The sequence below is a fragment of the Rhagoletis pomonella genome, unplaced genomic scaffold (assembly GCF_013731165.1).
Source record: "Rhagoletis pomonella isolate Grant_MI unplaced genomic scaffold, Rhpom_1.0 Rhpom_scaffold_00004, whole genome shotgun sequence".
NCBI classification, from domain to species: Eukaryota; Metazoa; Arthropoda; class Insecta; order Diptera; family Tephritidae; genus Rhagoletis; species Rhagoletis pomonella.
In genome coordinates, this window is record NW_023458558.1 from 32,112,342 (window position 1) to 32,135,285 (window position 22,944).

General features: G+C 36.4%; 1 protein-coding gene across 1 annotated transcript in view; it reads left to right on the plus strand.

Moving 5' to 3' along the window:
- LOC118738195 (mucin-5AC) overlaps positions 1-22,944 on the plus strand; it is a 162,215-nt gene that overhangs the window by 130,561 nt on the left and 8,710 nt on the right. The window contains exons 4-5 of the mRNA XM_036469118.1: positions 1,502-4,988; positions 21,726-22,870. Coding sequence (XP_036325011.1) covers positions 1,502-4,988; positions 21,726-22,870 — 4,632 coding nt within the window. The remainder of the gene's footprint in view (positions 1-1,501; positions 4,989-21,725; positions 22,871-22,944) is intronic.

The following is a 22,944-nucleotide window of genomic DNA, read 5'->3' on the forward strand; positions in this document are numbered from 1 at the left end:
ATTCGTTGTACCTAAACTTTATTGACTGACTGTATGTAACATGTAACATATCATCGCCTGGGTAAAAGATTGTCGTAAGCGCAATTTTGACGAGTTTTAGTTCTAGATGCAGTTATATATTTTGAAATAAGGTCTTTCGATTGGTGTTATCAGCTTTCAGATATCTCCTTTAGTTTCCGAGATATTGATTACAATTTTTTCTATAATTTAGTAAAAATTTAGTTAGTGATGCAGCCATATTAAACTAATCAATATCTTAAAAATGGCGTTCTCCATTAGTTCCGAGATATTGAGTAAAAAGTGTCGTTAATTTAGTAGAAATTTTGATCACATTTTGTCGTATTTCATACAAAGAGGCTGCCAAATTGTGGACAAATGACGCTTACGACAAAATTTTACTAAACATTTAAACATTAAAAATTAAATAATTTAAGAATTTTGTGAACTAGTAACATTTTCAGAGACTTTGGAGAATATCTATCTTCGCGTTTCTGAGAAATTGCATTCCAGACTTCAATCGCGATTTCCCACAACCTGCCGAAATCAACATACGACAATCTTTTACCCAGGCGACGATATGTATTAGAGACAGGTATACAGATCCCTACTCCACGAACTAAAATAAAGTTTACGTGTCTCTCCGTTTTTTTTTTTTGTATTTGCTTCGTCCCTACAGTGTTATAAACAGGGAACGGATTTTTAGGACCTAAAAACCTATAAAAAAAGGCAAAATAAAACAACGAAATAGGCTGGAAAAGGCAAAATAAAATAGCGAAAAAGGCACAAGGTGTTGCAAAAAAGGCAACACAAAATAGCGAAAGAGGCAGGAAAATCCACTAGGTATTGCAAAAAAAAGCAAAATAAGCCACTAATAAGACAGAAAATACGAAGAACAACCAAAAAGTACATTTATTTTAGAAATGTTTATATTACAAGTAAAAAGAGAAAAACTATGAACTAGTTTCATTATATGAAAAAATTGTACTTTGAATCTTTGACTATTTTATCCTTTCGGGTTTCTAACTCATAAAACTTTAATCTGTATAGTTGTAGTAACATTGAACCACAAGATGCATTTTGAAGTTTTCTGGCAGCATTTTCATTCGATTTTCGCAAAAAAAAAGCCTTGAATGTACTAAATGTACGCCCGACGTAATTTGATACAAGTGGAGCCCAATTTAAATATGGAACGTTTGAAACGTTCATATTATCAGGAATAAGGGCGTTTTCCTCGCCCTTCATAATTTTATCCACACCCCTTATTGTCTCCAAGCCTTCGTTAGCTGAGAAAACACTTTAAATATTTCATTTGTAATACATATATGTAAGATCCATGTGAACTATTGTAAATTGAATTGCTATTTTCACTATTTTATTACATTTGTATGTATGCACATTTACTTTAATTTCTGTTATCTATAAATAATCATTTAAAATAATCCTCGCAACACATTTTGCAGAATACACTAATCGTGATCGTTTTACATATTGTTTCTTGCAGAAGGGCAATAAGCGCAACAGTCAGCAGCAGCATCAACAGAATCAACTTACTCAGCAGCATCACCAAATATTCAGCAGTGCTGTAACACCAACTTGTCACACTGCGCCCTCGATCTCGAATACTGTAGCCGGCGGCTATGGGCAACCACATGCAGCAGCGATTAATACGTCGAGTTCGTTTGCGTCAGCAAATGTGGCTGGTTGCCCAAAAGGTCAAGCGAAAAAAGCCGCCGCAACAGTTCTACCGACGTCGACGTCGTTGAGTCATCAGCATCAGCAACAGCAACAGTTCCAACACTATCATAGCAATAGTCCGCTGATAGCTGACAGTCCAATACCGAGTCCTAGCAATACAATTACCGCCGCCGCAATTAAACCGTCAACACCACAACCAATGCAAATGTTGCAGCAACAATTCACGATTACAGGCAGTGCGCCGCACCAAGGGAATCAACCGCAGCACACGCAGCAGGTCTTTCAAATCATCCAGGGGCCACAGGGACAAATTGTTGCGGCGCCGGCTGGGCAGCAGCATTCTTTGCAGCAACGATTGATAGGCAGCACCGCAACAGTTCAAGCACATCTGGCGCCAACGTCGTACAGTAGTTTTAACAGTACAACAACGAATACGGTAACAAAATCAACTAAACCGCCGCAACAAATACTGCCAAAGCCACAGCAACAGTCTTGTAACGATGCCAGTCAACAGCAACAATCGCAGCAACACCAACAGCAAAAGGGTAAGGTCGTTGGTGGCAATGCGACGACCGCCACTTTGCACAGCAATCCCAACAACATGGCTCAAATGCCACAGATCTCGCAGTCACCGCAACCGCAACAGGCACAGATCAGTGTTTCGGCTTCGCCCACCTCAGGTGGCGGCGCACAGCAACAGCAAATTCTTCTGCCAACAGGTGCCACAGCCAGCCTTACACAACAACCATTGTTGCTCAATCAAATGCCAGTGCTGGTACAGCAAAATACACCGCAAGGTGTACAGCTTATACTACGACCGCCAACACCGCAGCTGACGGCCACACCTTCCCTGGTTATTCAAAATGCGCGACCGCAAGCGCAGCTGCAACAGCAACAACCACAGCAGTTGCTGCGTATTCTGGGTACAAATGGTGCAACGATGCAATTGGCCGCCGCCACTCCCACCTTCATAGTGTCCTCACAGGCCAACCTCATACAACAGACTGCAAATCATATACAAACGATTAAAACGAATGCCCAAAATCAGGCCATAACTCAGCTGACTGGCTTACATGCAGCACTTTCGGCAACAAATCCCCAACGATCTCACCAGCCGTTCACCACAACGGCGACCATCAACACCAGCCACTTGCTAGGTCCAAGTATGGCCGCACAATTACAGAATCTACAATTGGCAGCCGCAGCAGCAAACGGTGGTAGCATTACACAAATTCAAATGCCTAATGGATCATCGCCTGCCACCACAACAATATTGTCACAGTTACCGGCGCAGTTCCAGCAAAGTTTGAACAATGCTGCAGCCGGAGGCGGTTCACTCATCAACTTAAATCAGTTGAGCGGTGCGAATATTCAACAATTGGCGGCGGCGGCAGCGGCTGCGGGCGCGACTTTCCAAACTCCACCACCACCGTCCACAAGTTCCAATGCCGGTATGGATATGTATAATGCGCAACACACAACACTGCCCAGCTTGACACACACGTCACAGGCATCGGAGCCAATGCGTCAGCCTACACCTACATTGTTACAGAGTGCCAGCGGGACCACTGTAACTATGAATCAACAACTAACAAATGGGCACCAAGCAACGCCCTTAATGAGCGCTAGCATTGCTAACAATGGGCCTCCAAATTCCACAATGCAAATTCAACAGCAGCAGCAGCAACAACAACAACAACAGCAACAACAACAGCAGGTCTTACAGCCGCAAAATGAACCAAAAAAGAAGGCAAAGCCGCGGAAGAAAAAACAGCCCACTGCCAGCGCTACAGCAGCAGCCGCGCCTGCAGTGCAGTCACCTGCAATAACGACAACAGCGCCTTCACCTTCGCCTACGTCGCAAGCCAAAAATGTCGCAAATGCTGTATCGTCAACAGGTTCTAATTCAGTAAACAACAAATTCAATACACCCGCCGGTATATGCAATAGCACGAATGTTATCCCACAGCTCCAATTCTCACAATCCTCGCCGCAAAATGTGAAATTGACTTTCACCACTAACCATGGCAATAGCGGACAGGGCCAAGCGAATTCATCTCAACAACAGCAGGATCAAGCGCGACCAAAACTTGATCTCGGCAACGTTATGAAGCTTTGTGGTATCATGGAGGATGATGACGACGATGAAGATTACATGGATGCAATGTCCACGCATGATGAAAGCGCGTCTACCACAGCTTCTGCAGCACCACAGCCGCCGCCACAGCCCTTGCAGTCAGCGCCAACGCCATCAATTACTTCTACAACTGCTCCGGCACCACCAAACGCTAACGATATAATGATCTCGATACCCAGTCAAAATGGCGCCGATTCATTGCCTTTCACCGTAACAATACCTGCGGCGGCAGCGTTGAACACTGCGGCAACGTCCAGCAACGGCGCCAACGATACGACTGAGCCTCACAATATCTATATCAAAATTGACCAAACTGACGCCGCCTCCGCACCGTACACGATCTCGATACCGCGCTTGCCAACTGCTGAGGAAATACAACAGCAAGCGCAACAGCATCTAGCGCAGCAAGCTGCAGCAGCAGCGGCGGCAGCTGCCGCTGCGCAACAACAACAATCCAACAATAAGACTGTATCGTCAACAATGAGCTTCAGTATGTCAGCCGGGAATAATTCGCAACTACACACTGTTCAACAACCACAATTGCAGCCTCCGCTCTTTAATATAGCGACTAGTGGCGCCTCGCTGCAAATATCCACTTCCAGTAGTAATCCCACAATATCCATTCCCACACCTGCAATCACAACAACGACAACCACAACCACAACAGCAGCAGTGAAACCACGACGTAAACCAGCAGTGCGTCGCAATGGCAAAAAGCAGGATAACGTAACTACTTCAAGTTCGCCTGCCAGTACAACAAGCAGCGCAGCACCAACCTCAATTACTACAACTACAACTACCACCAACAGCGTTTCGGTGATGCCCTCTTTAACAGCCACAATTACACCAGCCACGCCAACGCCAACCGCCGGTACAGCGGGTAGGACTTCGGCAACACCACCGGCTCAAAATCAGCTGCAGAGCGCTTCAGCCGCAAGTCACATTACGGCGGCGACACTGCCGTCAGCATCAACTGCACCTACATTGACTACGACGATGTCAGGTGCACCGCAGGTTCCTAGCCAAATTGGTAATATACAAATATCGCAGGTTGATGGCACGAAAATGTTACCAAATCACAATGGAGGTGGTGCAGTAGAGAATAAAATACAGATTATGCCAATTTTGGACAGCACAGCTACTGCGGTTGGAGGAGGTGAGTTTATTGCTTATTTGTTTGCTTGTATGTCGATGAATTCAGCTGGAAAGAAAAGTTTTGTTGGGAGTTTACAGCACAGCCTTAGCTTTCAGCTTCTAGATGGCTAGGCAGTTAAGGCTGGAATGCCTGAAGAACGCTTTTGAATTATTTTTTTGAAAGATGAAAGGCTTGATGTCGCCAACACGATCGGATTCAGTTTTAATGGAACTTGTGGAGATCGCTGTTATTGGTAATTGCTGTTAGATAACGATTAGATTAAGATTTACAATACATAATTTCGCTAGAAATAGATAAGACCGCTTTTACACAGTTCAAGTATTGAATTCAATTTTGATCGCATATAGTGATAGAACTATTTAGAAAAGTATCGATACTAGTACTCATATAGAATACTCTAAAAAAGAATCGATGCCAGTACTCATACTTGCAAAAAAGTATCGATAATACTCGTACTTGCAAGTATTCTCAAAGCAAACGCAAAAAGGAAAAAAAATCAGATTGCTTTGCTTTTTTACCCCGTCCTATTTATAAATTGAATACTGACTGTTAATAGTTTTAATCTAATCTAAAGGAGTTTTTGGCAAGGACGTGAACCGGATGAAAAATTTGGTCGGTACGGTTCAGTGGTTAGAACCGTTTTTGCACTTTTGGATTGGTTCATCAAAGCGGGTTTTTTGGCCTTTGAACCGGTTCGGTTCAACGGTTCGAAAAACAAAAAATAACGCGCAAGTTTAAGTGTCAAGTGTCAAGTGCAACAACGCGCAAGGTTAAGGGTCAATTGTCTGTCAAATGAGATGGGTTGCCTTTACATTTGATACTGTCACATGGTAAACAAACATGGTAGGTATTACCATGTTTAACAAAAAGAAAAGAGTGGGTACATTTATGTATCGAAAATTGGTTGAAACGAACCTTTAAACATATATGTAATACTCCTATATTGGCAGTAAGTAAGTACAAAAACGGCACTCAAGTACACAATGCAAAACAGTACTAGACTGTCTCGCTTTGATTTCGGAATGCTTACCCATTGAGATGTTAGCTTACTACCAATATAGAAGTATTACATATATGCCTTTAAACCTTTATAGAAAGTGGTTAGGTTTTCGGTTCGGATCAAACATTTGTGGAAAATTTCGGTTCGGTTAATGGTTCAGTTAATTAAAAGAAAAAGCGGTTTTCCGGTTCAGTTTGAATCCGGTTCACGTCCCTGGTTTTTGGAATAAACTTCCAATAAGATTAGTTTTACATGCGTAAATTAAATGTGTATAGCAAACAGCTTATTTCAAGTTTTTAAAAGCAAATATTTTATGACTGTTTAACGCGTATATGTATTTATAAATAACTTTACTTTGAAAATGAAATGTAAATGTAAAAGACGAGAAGCAAACGGGTTGAAGCCCATTCTCTATAGGAAAGATAAGCTCTCTTTCGTAAAAATTTTCTTCAAGAATGGGCTAGATTTCGAATTCACAACGAAGGTAGAATACATAGGTTAGCGACGGCTGCCTTATGCTAGAGAGTGGCCAAGTTCTCGAGTCGGAAGACCACCCTCTTCCACCATTCATTATCAAAGGTGAGGCAAAATATTAGTTTTTCAATTATTTAAATATTTTTAACCGAAGCCAATGTTGAAATGACCGCTACATTTTCTTCTAGGTTGTGTAAAAATTTCATAACTAAGTCAATTACCAGTATCACTAGAACAAAATATGTATTAATTATTAGTATGGAGTATACATATCGTCGCCCGTGTGCCATAAACATGAATGTTTAGAAATGAAAATTTTGGGAAATCAAGTTTGAAAGTTTTTTTTAGAGACTTAACTCTACATTTATGCAATTAAAATTATAAAATAGTATCTACCCCTTTGCGCAAAATTGTCGTATGTTACATTTTTTACGAAATTGACTTTTTGATGCAACTTTGTTTTACAACCCATAACGCATCACCTGTTCAAATATTATGGCTTAAATCCCAATAGCTACCCCTAAAATTGACTGTAAATTTTATAGTATGTGACAATGATTTTTTTCTCGTGGGCGGAATTATCATATCTGCTAAGAAATTTGAATGTAGAGACCTTTCTACGAAAAATCTTGCGTTTAGCTATATTTCTCAATTATCTCAACAAATCTAAATTTTGGTATTGATGGTGCTAGCCAAAGCAGAGAAAAATACAAAAAATACATTCCTGTAAAATTTAGTTTTTGTAACGAAATACGAAATACGATAACATAGAACATCCAATGTTAACCAAGTCAACCTAATAACTCAAAGCTGATAAATTTGCACATTCATGCTTCTGGCATGAGGGTGACGATATGTGAAGTTAAAACTTTAAAGGCGTTTTTCTCGGGGTTTCGGTTTTTTGAGTTATGACAGTATTGAAGTAAATGAGCTTTATGTTCATTTTCATAACATTCATATTGGATATTAAAGTTAATATTCGAACGTTCGCCACAATATTTATTGGGTAATTAAAAAAATTTACTTAGAAAATTCTTAACTAGTCGATACTTTTCGGAATTCGCGATATTTACTCAGTACTTTTGAAAAAGTATCGAGTTCTCGATACTACTCAGTACTCATGAAAAGTATCGATATTCTGTACTCGGTACTCGTATCGTTCTATCACTAATCGCATATGGAAAAGAGGGGGTGAGAAGATAAGGGACGAGTACACATGCGTCTGTACCGTCAAGTCGTTTCAACTTTCTTGCTTTCCTTTTGACATTTTCGTTGTTTCCCATTTAAAGAACCAAAAATTTGAATTCAATGGAATTGAAGCGTGTAAAAGCAAATAGAAAACACAAAAGAAAATAGGTAAGAATTACTTTCAAGTACTTGGATCATGTAAATCGGGTGTAACTAGTGAAAATAATAGTCGTGTTTCCGTGGGTTATCCAGTTCAGTATCGGCATAATTTTTCATATATAGCAGTTTTACTAACACGAGGTAGAAGATATTATAAAAACTGACTCACTAAATTGAAGAAGAAATACATTTTAACGAAACATTAATTTAACCCGTAATGGTGCCGGTCCAGTGGACCCCGACCAACTTTCCGGCTGTATATTTTGTACCGAAACTATTTAAAATCGAGTTTGTGACTTCACTTGTTATTACTACAGTCTAATAGCCCATTTCCACCAAGAATTTAACTACAGTTAAGAGCTCAGGTAAGTGCAAATAACTTTAACATTCAGTGATCAGCAAAGTTGATGTCTTACTTTTTGCTTTCGATTGCTTGCATTTAAAGTCAAAAATGACCCTCTTGTAATCTCCTTTTTTCCAATTGACGTAAACTGCAGTTAAGGCTTACTGGAAATAAACTATAATTCATTAATTTCAGTGTAGCGTCAGTAGGTTATTATTGTCTAAGGTCTAATGGACCCCGTGGCCATAGAGTGGCGAAATCGAAAATTAGATTTTAGTATATTTTCGTTCATTCCTATACCTCTGACAAAGAATTGTATGTGCAATACTTCAACTTCAACTAGCTTAATGGAAAACCAATAATAGATAGTTGATGTTTTTTCCAAAGGATATTAACAGTTTTATATTTTAAAACAAGATAATTTAATTGTACCATTATGTTAAAATTTTCATATCATTAAATTATTTGATGTGCAAAGAAACAAGCTGTAGGTTATTAAAAAAAAGAGTTTCAAAGATAATTTTATCTGCCAGTTTTAGAATGTATTTCTATTGCACAATTTAATTTGTTTAACGCGATTTTTTTACCGAATTTTTTTGGTAAAATTTTGATTATTTCTTCCTACTTGTAATGTTTCTTATAGATTCCTGTACAGCAATTGTTGGAATATTATAAAAAGGTTTCAATGCAGATCGTTAGACAAGAGATTTACCATTATCCCATTTATATTTCATAGTACTGGTTTTTAAATTTATTTGTTTTATTCGCGTTGGAAGTGACTGGTTAAAAAAGAATATTAAACAAATTCGTAGAAAACCCGACATTTTCGAAATTAAAAATTAAAAGTTAAATTAAAGATGCCAAAAACTTCTTATTTTTCCCATAAATCAATGAATGGGTTCCTTCTGCTTAAATTAAAGGAATCATCATTAAAAAAAACACCATTTCGCGCCAGCTTAAGAATAAGTCTCATTAACTAAGTTAGAAAAAAATCTGCTTAACAGAAGAAGAGCGCGCGAGGGAATTAGAACAAAATTATCCACAGCTCAGGGAATGCGGGTTATGGCAAGACTTAAACCTTATGGAATTATAATTTACAAAAATTAGTTAGATTAACTGAATTTAATAACAAAAACCGCACTGGCTTACTTTACCCCAGTTTTCACACAATGTGGTGTTTTATAATAATCGACAAGTCTGGCATATCCAAGCCAATGCTTGAAAAAGCTTATTTTGCATATATCTGGAAATTTGGTTGGAATTTTGTATATATTCGACGTGCCTGTTCAGTTTTTGCATTTTTGTCAACATTTCATACATTTTCGCGGAAAAAGGGATTGTACAAATGCGTGAAATAAGGCGAATGGTTTTATACGTCTGCTACCACCTCGTATGAATACGCCTTGATACATACATACATACATATATACTAGGGTGGGTCAATTAGTAGGTCAATTAAAAAAGTTGATTCATATCCTTGCGATTCTGGTACTATGGACCATAACAAACATTTTCGCCCAAGGAACCATACCTCTAAAATCATTTTCGAGCCTGCCAAAATTTTTTGGTAGATATTTTCAAAAATACCAAATAAACGACCTCTTAGATGCATTTCAAAGACAAAAAAATATTATTGAAAATGTGTATACGGGGGTTTTTTGGGTCAGAGAATCCATTTTTCGCATTAATTTTTAATTTTGATCGCAAAAAAATAAAAAAAAATAAAAAAAATAAAAAATTAAAAAATAAAGCAAAATAAAGAAATAAATATTTTCCATTATTTTAAATTATTAGAAAGTCAAAGATGTGACTATTTGAGCAATAAGTTCGTCAATTTCCCCCAAAAAAAGTGAAAAATCCAAAAAATTGTTCAAAAACGCACTCTGGTGGCGATCAAAATTAAAAATTAATGCGAAAAATGGATTCTCTGACCCAAAAAACCCCCGTATACACATTTTCAATAATATTTTTTGTTTTTGAAATGCATCTAAGAGGTCGTTTATTTGGTATTTTTGAAAATATCTACCAAAAAATTTTGGCAGGCTCGAAAATGATTTTAGAGGTATGGTTCCTTGGGCGAAAATGTTTGTTATGGTCCATAGTACCAGAATCGCAAGGATATGAATCAACTTTTTTAATTGACCCACCCTAATATATACATACTGCTAGATCTTGAAGAAAGCCGAAAAGATTTGGCGTTCAATAAGGCAATTTTAAGTTCTTTGATGGTAGGTGCAACAAAGCCTCAAACAAAAGAAACCGTTGGACATTGAAAGAAAGGCTGCCTTCCAAAACGTACCAATACAATGTTTGGATACTGTACTACTGCGGTATTTAAACTGTTCGGGTTTGCAGAGTTGCGAAACATTGCAACATATACAATGCACATTTTGAATATTTAGTAAAACAATGATCACCATTTCGGTATTTTCCATTTTTAAAACCCAAATGGTACATAAAACCAAACAAAGCATCAACATGGTTTTTGATGCGCTGATTTCTATAGCGATACATTTCGATAACTTTTCGGATGCGTTTCGGAAAATTATACATTGTCAAGCAATTGTAGTTTGGCGTTATGGAACATTAAACTTTGTACGTATGCAATGCAATTGACGTTTTGGAAGTCAGCCAAAGTTTGGAAATTGTGACAACAGTGAAAGTGCAATGCCAAATGTTGAACACATCTACGGATGTGGAAAAAAGTTTTTCAAATTATTCAACAATTTTAAATTACCAGAAAATAATGTTAATTTACATCATAATTCCGAGATTATTGAATAAAAATAACGAAAAAACTTCATTGATTTTGCATATTGAAAAGAGGCATTTCATGTCAACATCAACAACACTCATTGTTGTAACATCAGGAGTTGAAACCTTCTCTAGCTGCTAGTCTCTTAAAATTTCCTCCAATCACGTCGTAAGCAGATTTTCCACGTGAACTTGCAACAAAGTTAAATTCTGCCATTTCCTTGAAGTAATTTTCATTATTTAAGACCTTTAGTAAAGTTAATATGATTTATTCATATTGTTTTTGTTTTTTACACACCTTTCCTCTTTCAAAAATATACAATTTCATAAAATTTCAATGTCTATTTATGATATTGCTCGAGCGCTAGACGATCTAACGTCCATACGCACAAGTAGCCCGTTACGCAAATTTGGGTACTTAAAGTTGACATTAGCCGTGTTTTATTTGTCCAGAAATTTAAGCTGTTAGCTTATTTTGTATGGAGGACTTACCCAACAGAATTATATCGGCTTATGAAAAGTTATCTTGGCTTGTATATTGAACAAGAGGTATTGCCATTCAGCATTAGAAAGTTTCTCCTTCAGCCAATCAGAAAGAGGCAAAACTTTACTTTGACACTATTTGCAGTCAAACAACTGTCAAAATTAGGCTAACATAGGAAATAAGCTAATTTCGTTTTATTTGACCAAGATTAAGCTATTTGCTTGTGATGAATGAATAAAACATGCCTATTATAGACAATGTTTTTATGTAAAAATCTAAATTTTTTTAAAATGCTACAATCAAAAAAAAAATCAAAAAGTAAAATTTTTAATTAATTTTTTTTTTATACGTTGCACATTAATCTAAAAAATATACAATTAAAGTGCATAAGAAGACTCAAGAAATACATTTTTATACCCGCACTTGTGCACAAGGGTATATTAATTTTGTTCACATAACGGTTATTTGTAACAGCCAAAACGAATCGAGATAGATATAGACAAATGTATACATAAATGATCAGGATGAAAAAAGAAATCGATTAAGCCATGTCTGTCTGTCCGTCCGTCCGTGTACACGATAACTCGAGCAAAAATTGAGATATCTCAACGAAATTTGGTAGGTACCCTTAATACAGGGTAGGTTGGTATTGAAAATGGGCGAAATCGGACTTTAACCACGCCCACGGTAATTTAGAGAAATACAAAATCTTCGATAAATCAGTAAATATTGAAGCTAATTTATTCAAAATTGATGCTTGCAACAATTCTTTACCAAGAAATACGTTTATGGTAAAATTTTGGAAAATGGGCGTGGCACCGCCCACTTATGATCACATATATGTATATCGGTAACCGTTCTACTAATTTGTACCAAACTCGATGTGGTTATTGTGCTTGCCACATATAAGCAAAACGTTGAAAATTATTGAAATCGGACTAAAATAACGGCCGCTTCTCATATAACGGTAAATTTCAGAAATGCTTGAAACTTAAATATTTCGAAATTGAAGGACGCTAATTTACTCAAAATTGATACACCCCGGCTTACCATCTAGCGGAAGGTTTCGGAAAGGTGAAAAAACATATATTTAATACTTGCGCCGGGTATTTAATATTCGGCTCCGCCCGAACTTAGACTTTCTTACTTGTTTTCATTAAGTTTCGTTAAAAGGTTTCCAAGATACAGCACTTTAAAGAAAGGTAGTACCAGGTTGACCGAGCTTTGCCCGGAGGGCATATACTTATTAAATTTTTCAAGATTTGGATACCTTTAAAAACATATTTTGGAAGAAAAAAAATTGGATTCGATATCTATTAAGTAAATTTCTTACTCCAAAATTTAGGTGGCAACCCTATTCCGAAATACGCTGGAATGAATGGTACATATCTTGAGCGTATATGTAGTGTGTATATATTTAAAAAATGCTGATTGAAAGTAACAAAATACAAATTTTCTCTACATAGAAGCGTGGTAACCTTACGATGTTTTATATAAATTGTGCAGCATCGAAAATAAATGGCAACCTTACTTTATTATCCTAAGGGATAACATTTTGACTATAGGGAAAGCATTGTTTAAGAACCTTCTCTTGGTACCCATGAATAGTAATATTTTGCCTTTTTTCGAAACCAAAAATTAAATAAATATGCGATTCAAAATAAGTGGCAACCCTATTAAAAATATTTTTGAATTAGGAATTTTTAAAATAGCTTCCATTTGATTGATTCCATTGATATTATAATGTTTTATTTAATTTGTAACTAATTTCGAATAGGTGGCAACCTTATACGAGTCTTCTTGGAGATAGTGCCTATTCAGATAACCTTAAAATCCAAAACATTATCTGTGTACAAAATTTAATCAAGATCGGTTGAGCTGTTTCCGAGAACCCTATGGATATACATATATATATACAAGAATTGCTCGTTTAATGTAATAAGATGATGACGTTTTCTTAAAATTTAAGTACCGTGTAAATAGGTAACCCTACTTCATATCGGCAAAATATGCTGCACGTATATTCATGTCACCTGTCAGGAGACCTTCAATCTCTTCAACTTTCATCCAAATTCTTAGAGGTCGTGGACAGAGGTGGCCGCGGTGACATGAAATGCCTCAAAAGCATATTTTTGTAATTTATCGAGCTTTTTATAGCGCTTATTTTCGGTTATTCTGGCATATTTTTGCCAGCCCTGATAATGACTAATAAGACATGTAACTTCTGTCACCTCCCACGGTAAAAGTTCTAAGCTAAAAAGAATACGATGTTGCTTTGACCAGGGCTTGAGCCCAGGTGCTTCGGAGTGGAAGCGCGCACTGCTTACCACTACACCACAGCGGTCGATGTTATTTATTTATCCAAGCAAAATATGAACATTTTGCTATCATGTATCTATAACGGAATACTTTCCCTTTATTTTATTTATGTTCACGTTGAAATTTTAACTCGTGTTTAATGATTTGAGTTTATGAACAGCTGTCAAGTGTTCTCATTGGGGTGTTAATAACCTCAGAGTTTAATTTGACATTTTTTTGTTTACGTTTTCTTATTCACATTTAGCCTGTTCCCGTACTCGTATTTAGACAGAAATAGTCCGAAGTAGCCGTGGTGTAGAATACCAACCGTTTAGCCGCAAAGAAATAAAAAATGTAGCTAAATAGAACTTTTCATGGTGATTTCAACCATGCCACGATTATTTGGCGCATATAAAAACTGAAGCCAATAAAAGAGCTTAAAGTTTAACTTTTTTTTATATTTATAATCAAGGAATGAAACCGAAACCCAAACCGAAACCGTAACCGTTATCTTGACCTGAAAAGGAACGATACCGAAACCATTTCAATCACAGGTTTCAATCGGTTTCCAGAAATTTACAAAAATAATAAATAAAAATTTCTTTGAAATAAATGATTTATTTAACCAAAATCAGCAACATTTTGCTAAAATTCTTGTTAAGTAGTAAATAAGTATGGCAAGGTAACTTTTCGCAAAAATCTGCTGATGACTTTGTTGTTGTGAATCGATAATCGATTAATTATATTTAAGTAGTTTCTTACCCGTACGCAATGCGAGATCCCGCGTGTGCCCAAAATAGCCCAGAAATCATGCCTGTACTCAACAAAATGGGTAATAGAGAGCGAAAATTCGAGCGTATTCGATCGTAAGTGTATTCTTCTTCCTGCCCGAAACAGCCCGAAATTTTCTCCGAGTAAAAATGGATAAAGTGTCAAAGTGCATATCAGCTGTATTGTGTTTACATGTTGCCTGCATATTTACTTGGTGCTTTTAAGGAAAAGTGAATGGCCTGTTGATGTATTTTCAATCTATGTACTTAAAGTCAAATTTGTGAAACCAAAATTCAATTTCCAAGTGTTTGCATTTAATACCATGTTCTGACCGACAACCAAAACATTTTTCCTTCATTTTCTTTTCATTTACAACCTTTAACTTTCATTCTTATTTTGCTTTGGCCAGGCAATTAACAATAAATCCGATATGGCGTATTAAAGATGATAAAATATGACTTCCACTTCGATAAATAATCGTAAAAAAACTAGTGAAGACACCGATTGGAATGAGTGGAAAGTGAGTTTTCAAGTAGTTTTCAGCGAAAACTGGTTTTCGTTTAACAGATTTTATATGGACGAAAACACAAGTTTTAGGTCGAAAACCAGTTTTAGCAACGAAAACATGTTTCCGATGTCGGTCAGAACATGGTATAAGTGACAAAAACAAGAACAACGTGAATCAGCTGTTTCTCGAAATGTGGGTTTTTGCGTTTCCGTACTTCTGAACTTTGTTCCATTTTTGAAAGAAAATGTTTCTCTCTCTTACCAAATCCGGTCCGGATTGTTAGGGAAAGAACCTAGTGTTGATATTATCAGTGAACTGTAATTTTCGATTTTCTTTCCTCAACGTTTAAGACATTGTGATTTAAATAATATCAACAAAATTTCTGTGAAAAACCGAAACCGGAACGAAACCGAAACCAAAACCGAAATAAATTTTGAAGAACGAAACCAAAACCGAAACACTTGGCAAAACCGAAACCCAAACCGGAACGTTATTTTGAATCGGTTTCATTCCTTGTTTATAATATCTCGGAAACTATTTGACCGATCACAAACGTATTGATGCTAATTTAAAGATAATTTGAATACCTTTTACGCGACATACAGTATAACCTTTTTGGAAACAAATTTTAAATGAACGCTATTTAAAAAACAAATACATTTAAATATATATTTTTTAGTTATTAGGTATTTCTGGCTTAAAAATATAAAAAAGGAAAAATTGATGTATACTAAGTGAATTACCCTCTAATTACCTTTATTTTGACGTCATAAGTTTTTTAAATAGGTTATATTGTTCAGCAGATATTAATATTTAAAAAAAAAATCAAAAAATATAACTTTAACCATTGATTCTTCTTTATATTTTTACTTTTGGTAAGGTTGAAATCAGCACAAAAAGTTCTAACGAGCCACATTTTTGATTTTTGCATAGCTAAATTGTTGATATTCCAAACTCGAGTTAAAGGCTCAACGTGAACACAGCATAACTAAGTGCCGCTTTCGCAAGTAGATTTTAAAATTTATCTGCCCCTCAAACACATTTTTTCATAACAAAATGTTTATAAACTTTTAAAATTAAACTTGAGAAAACGGTCTTGAATATTATTTTCTGAGAATCTGTTAAAAAGATATAACATATTTCATGCGTACCAATTTTGAGTGAGTGAGGCATGCTTTTTTCTCCGAGACATAAATTAAAAAAGAAAAAACAAACCTGATACTCTTTTAGCTTAAGTATTAAGCTCTAGTCAAGTCACAAACCACATTATTTTACCACAGCCACCCGGTATTGGAAACGTGTGAAAACATGATTACAGTTAACTAACATACCTTATTTGCCTATTAACAACGACAATTAATATTAAACAAGACGAGCAGCCAGACTAAGCGATAAGCGTGAACTTAACAAGTGTTTTTTTTTGTGATTTAAAAGTTTACAGTAATTCAACAAAAATGTATATTGAAGATATATTCTTAGTTTCGGATATATTTAATTTTAATATACTGTATGAGGATGACGGCAAAGGTAATGGCAGGAAGTGCGCCGCTATCAAACGTATCTTTCTCCACAGGAGATCGAAAAATGTGCCTAATAAATGAGGATATCCATAACAAATTGCAATAATTGCTGGATAGTAATGAAAATGCAATCACGGTCAAATGGATTGAATAGAATTATAAAAATTCCCTAAGAGCTGTTTTCATTATGTAATCAATTCCAAAGTTACGGCAGTTGCTTTACTGGAATTATTTCGTTTTGGTCCGAACAAAAAGTATTTATTGCTTTTTTGTTGGAAAATACATGCATGTAAATGAAATAATTATGAGTTTTTGGTATTATCTACGACTACTGATTGAAATATTCGCGGTTGAATTTTAATGCAAAATTTACTCTTTCGAAGACAAATATTTTTGAATAAACTTTTAGTTGAATACTCCTACAACGCCTTTCATTAAATTATCGGTTCATTTAATACACTCACAACAATTTCCATTACATACAGCAGCGATCATAGAAAACGCATCAGCTGATTAAACAATCAAATGGTTCATATATGCATCCTGGCACTGGCTTAGCCTATTTATTAAATAAATACATTTTTAAGTAAATTCTTATTGGGCAGCAAAACTGTATTTAAGAATATTTATATTTGAAAGGATATGGGTACTTATTTTTTTTATTGTTATTACCCGTGTTTTTTATTTGTACAAACTACCAGTGTAAATTATTTTGAAGAGCCTTCTTCTACTTTAATAACAGATTCAATCAAAATTTGCTAAGTCTCGCCAGATGTAACACAGCAAAGTTCAGTAGATTATTTCGAACATCCTTTAAATAGTTCTTAATTTAATATTCTCCAAATATTTTCCATCGGGTGCATATCCTATTCCCGGGTCAATTTAGTGTTGGCATACCATGGTGGAGTAAAAATTCTTTAACCTACAAAGACATAAATGCTCAAATGGAAAACACAAAAAATACTAAACTTGCTGTGAAAAATGATTTTATCGCAATAAAAAAAATGGTTTTCCATTCAGGGCACAAATCAGCCCTTTAAAATTCGTATATATTTGCCAGCGTTCACGGTGCCGATTAGTTTCAGATCTCCAATTGCAAAACAAGCATAGAAGGACTATGCTTCGCCGTCTTCATGGTGCAGTTATTAGCATATATTTTACCTGTTCGACACTTTACGAACTGTTGACATTGGAGTTATTTGCCAGCGTGCGCGCCCTCACCCTTTTTCATAAATAAATGGCACAGAAATTATTTAAATGTTCATTTGTTCATAAAAAAAAATATTGAAAAAAAAAAATATTTTCGTAACACAAATAATTTCATTCTAAACTTTAATGTTTTTTAAATCTGCACCAAAAATGATTGTTTCATTCTGATACTTTCTTTCAAAGAAAAACAAAAATTTGCAAACACTGCAAAAATTTTTAATCGTTGATTAAAAAAAAAGCTATTTGGAATTTTGCAACAAAATTTATACTGTGACTACAAAACTCGGTGCTGCCTGAAAGTCATTGAATAATATTAATCGTAACAGTACGCACTGTTGACAGTGGAGTTGAAAGAGCATTATTTTTCTATCGTGAGAAAATATTACATTTCACCAATCGTACAGGGTCCAGGGCAACCGACGTCTAATTGTCGATCTTGTAGATCAATCCTTTCCTGTCTGCTGTACCAAAATCACTATCAGCCGTGTTCTGCAATCCGATTCGAATTGGAATCGGATTTGTTTCCGCGAGTAGGTCTTCTGCATTCTGGCAATCGGAAATTATTTCCTCAAAAATAAACCGATAGTAACGTCCAAAAGAGGTTACCGCAGCTTAGACAAGATAAAAACACTTTCGAAAACATTCGCAGGAACACCATTAAAAAGTGTAAGAAGCGTGGTGGAAAAAGAGACAGGTTTGAGTTGGAGCTAGAAAGTTTCGCATTGAAAAATCGTAAAAAGTCCTGAAATGGTTATTTTTTGTGTAAATTGTTCAATGTTTAAATTACATAACTACTTTTAATTAAATAGATATATTATTATTTGCAATTTCATCTCCAATTCTTTATGCTTCACTTGCAAGCTAATTTCCGTTGGTACATATCTATCTACTTCGCTATCGTTTTCTTCAACTTCTTCATAGTAAAATTCAAGATTGCAGTGGCGACAAATGTTATGCAGGTCAACACATTAATTATTTTCACAACCTTTCTGCAAGGTTCCTAATAAACACCGAAAACGACTTCGTCCAATAACCACGAAATGTGGTGTCTTATGAACGCAAATCTGAAATAAATGAGAAATTAATTTTACAAAAACCTTTTCACATAACATGAAGTCGTTTTGACAACTTACAACCGCCGCATTGATGCCAAAATTTCCTTTTCGATTTAAAAAAAAAAAGACACGTCTTGTGGTTTGCGTGACGTCGATACACCAAATCACGCCCGGTATACTAAATTGTTCGTAGAAAGAACTTTTGGCGGCCCCTCCCTCTTGCTCATTACAATTTTATCCACTTTGAACAAAGCCTCCGCTCCATAAGGGTAAGCATTTCTGGTATCACCTTGGTGACGGTGCTTTTTCCCAAAGCAATGTTCGAGTCCATTCCTACAGACCTTTGATGCCCTCCTTCGACACTGCGGGATTGGAACTTTTTTGTACACAAGGCTGGTAGACACCCAAAGTAATGAGGAACGCTGGTTTATTTTCCTTAGAGTGCAAGAGAGCTGTAATATAAAATGATAGTTAGAAGAGGCGCAAGAGAACAGTTTTTTTTCATATTATTTACGCAGAGTCCCGTAATTGCTGCTCTTTATTTAGCAAAATATCTAATAAAACAATTGAAAAAATTTTTGTATTCCTTTTTAATTTTTTCAAATGAAATTTGACACTTCAAAACAAAATTGACAAGTTCGTTGAACTCCGATTTCGATGCGATTCCGATTCCGACTCGGATTTAATTTTAATGTTTTAGTGGCAGCGAGCACAATAACGTTAAATTAATAGTTCACTTGGGTTTTTCGCTAATCGCTTGGCTCGGTAATCATCACCTCCAGCATAATAAAACAGTGCAGGGAGAACGTTAACTGACAGGCACGTCGTTGCACTGATCTGGGTGCCGTGGCATAGCAGAATTCATGGCAACGAGTTGGCTGACGAGCTGGCCAGGAATGGGTCGGCTCTAGATATCTCAGAGGCAGACAAACGTGCAAAAAATAGTTACGATACTACCAAGTCAATATTCTTACTAAGCCACTGGAAACTTGCACTTTATTGCACTAAAATTGAATGGGCTGTAAAACTGCATTCAAAAAATTTGTTTTAAAATTCTTAATATAAAATAGTCCCATATGTGTCGAAAACGGCGCAAGAGTTTCAAGTTTTCAAAAAAATATAACAGTTGTATAGCTTTTGCGTCGTTTTCGACGCGAAGACCAGCCAGCTTCCCGACATAAGCTACTATTCCATACGAACACAGATATGTACATATGTTGTTCCTCAAATACATACATACGCTCACTCCATTATATCTGCGTGCACCCTTGTTGAATATTTAACACCAAGCCGTAAAATCTGTATCGTTCGTTCGATTTTTAAAAATGAGGTGTCACATGAGAGGCCTTGTCCTTCGGGTGTGCAACGTAGCTTTAGTTCCATGAAAGGAGTTTTCACATGTTAGAAAATCGAATTCAAAATTTCTCTGCCGCAGAGGGTTGCGTTAAATATTTAACATCAAGTCATAAAATCTGTATCGTTCGTACGATTTTCAAAAATGAGGTGTCACATGAAAGGGCTTGACCTGCAGATGTGCAGTATGGTTTTAGTCTTTTAAAGGGTTGCCATATATACGAAAATCAAATTCAAATTATTTATTAAGTTAAACGAGTTATCCCAATATGGGTATCAAAAGAAATGGTTTTGAATAAGTTGTATTTTCTAGCTAAATGTAGGAGGGTTGCCACCTGTTTCAAAAGTAAAATTTAGTTAAATTATACAAAAGTCTTACGCTTAAAATACTATACAGTACAGAAAGAGCTTACAGAAACACAATTAAAATATTTTTGAGGTGCCTGAAGAGGGTGGCCACCTGTTTAAAAAGTTAAACTCAAATTATTGAGGCAAATCTTATTATTATAGCTCCTTTATGTTTGCGATAAATATTTAACGCCACGGTACAGGTAGCATATGACGGGTATAGAAAACGAATAGCTGCGTTAAACGCCAATTGGGCGGGAAAAGACTAATGCAAAGACTTGAATATAATCAAAAACAAATATATAGATAAGATGAAGATGAAGATGAAGATGAAGATGAAGATGAAGATGAAGATGAAGATGAAGATGAAGATGAAGATGAAGATGAAGATGAAGATGAAGATGAAGATGAAGATGAAGATGAAGATGAAGATGAAGATGAAGATGAAGATAAAGGTGAAGATGAAGATGAAGATGAAGATAAAGATAAAGATAAAGATAAAGATAAAGATAAAGATAGAGATAAAGATAAAGATAAAGATAAAGATAAAGATAAAGATAAAGATAAAGATAAAGATGAAGATAAAGGTGAAGATGAAGATGAAGATGAAATTATATATTTATATTAGAATATAAGTACATGTGTATGTATATCGCAATTTCTTTCTTTCTGGAATTTCGTCTATTAAGTTTCACTTCTTCCGCGCGTAGGGACTACACGCACTGAGTTTTATTATTTTTTTTTTTACCGACTTCCAAAAAAGGAAGAGGTTATCTATTCGTCGGAATATTATTTCATTTTTTTTATGTATGTTACCGCATAACTTTGGACCACGTCAACCGATTTCGATAATTCTTTTTTTTTTCTTTGTATCAGAATTGAAGGCGGTTTTTTTTTGCTAAAATTACTTGTATTGTATTTTTTTTATGTATGTTACTGCATAACTTTCCACCACATCAACCGATTTTGATAATTGATTGATAATTTTGATGAACCTGTTTTAAGTTCAATTAGTTTTTGTCAACTTTGTGCAAGCTTTGAAACTTTTATTTATGTGGTATCGGATATAGATCGACACATATTTTAAATGAAAATTATTAATAATAAATAAATAAAGATAAGTTGCCAGCAGCATCATTTTGAATTTTGCTGTTATTATTTTGACCGCAACTGTATGTGTGTGTTTGTGTGTGTATGTTGCGTGTTATTTTCAAAAAATGTATTTTTAACGCGATAATTCCGCAAATTTGTTAACGCTATTTTCTGCTTTCAGGCCCACTAATTAAGATGCCTACGCAACCGTCGACTTCGCACTATCAATCGCAGGCGACTCAGCAACCACAACAGCACCTTCCACCGCAACAACAGCAATCGCAACAGCAAGTTTTATTCCAACAACCACACACTCAGGCAAATGTACAAACACATGAACCTCCCGCCACCACTAGTAAACTAGCCGCTGACGGTCGACAAGTGCAACTAGTGGCCATACCGCAAACATCGGGACCCACTGCGGTGGTGGCTTCCACTAATCAAACACCAACAGTACAACAACAACCCACCAATGTAATGGCTTCAAACAATAACAGTGCCAATAATATTAATAATAGTAATAATAATAATATATCGACGCCAGCAACTGCCACCATACTACCACCACATATCACCGGTATGCCCAGCAATGTATCGATATCGGTGGGTTCACCCGCATCAGCAACTGCACTTATTCAGCAACTCACCGGCAGTTTGACATTGGCGGTATCAGAGCACTGCGAACGTCTTATATTGCGGCACAATCCAAATCAACCACAGGATCAGCAATCGCAGCTAATACTCCAAGCACTACTTAAAGGCGCATTGCCAAATGTGACAATAATCAATGAGCCAACTAAACTGGATAACAGTAATAATGGCGGCGGTGGCAGTAGTGGTGGTAACCAGCAGAATAACCGCACGAATGCGGGTGGAATAAATGCAATAGCACCGACATCGGTGAACAGTGCTTCGCAGCCACAACAAACTAAACCAGCGGTTGCGTCCAACACCGGGGCCATAAGTAAAGTCACTCTGCCAACGCATGTTTCTGCGCCTATAGGAACGAAAACGCCCACACTACAATTGCAGTTCAATGCTTCGCAAACACCGATTTCCGGAGGTGCGTCTGCAGGAACAGTGGGATCAACTCTTCAATTACAAATGCCGCAACAGTCGCCGCAACAAAGAGCGCTGGCACAACAGCAAGGCATGATTCATTCTGCGCAGCAGTTGTTGCAACAGCAGCAGCAACATCAACAGCAGCAGCAACAGCAACAACAACAGCAACAACAACAACAGCAGCAGCAACAACAACAACAGCAGCAGCAACAACAACAGCAGCAGCAGCAACAACAACAGCAGCAGCAGCAACATCAACAGCAGCAGCAACAACAACAACTGCAGCACCTGCAACAACAACAACAACAACAACAACAACAACAACAACAACAACAACA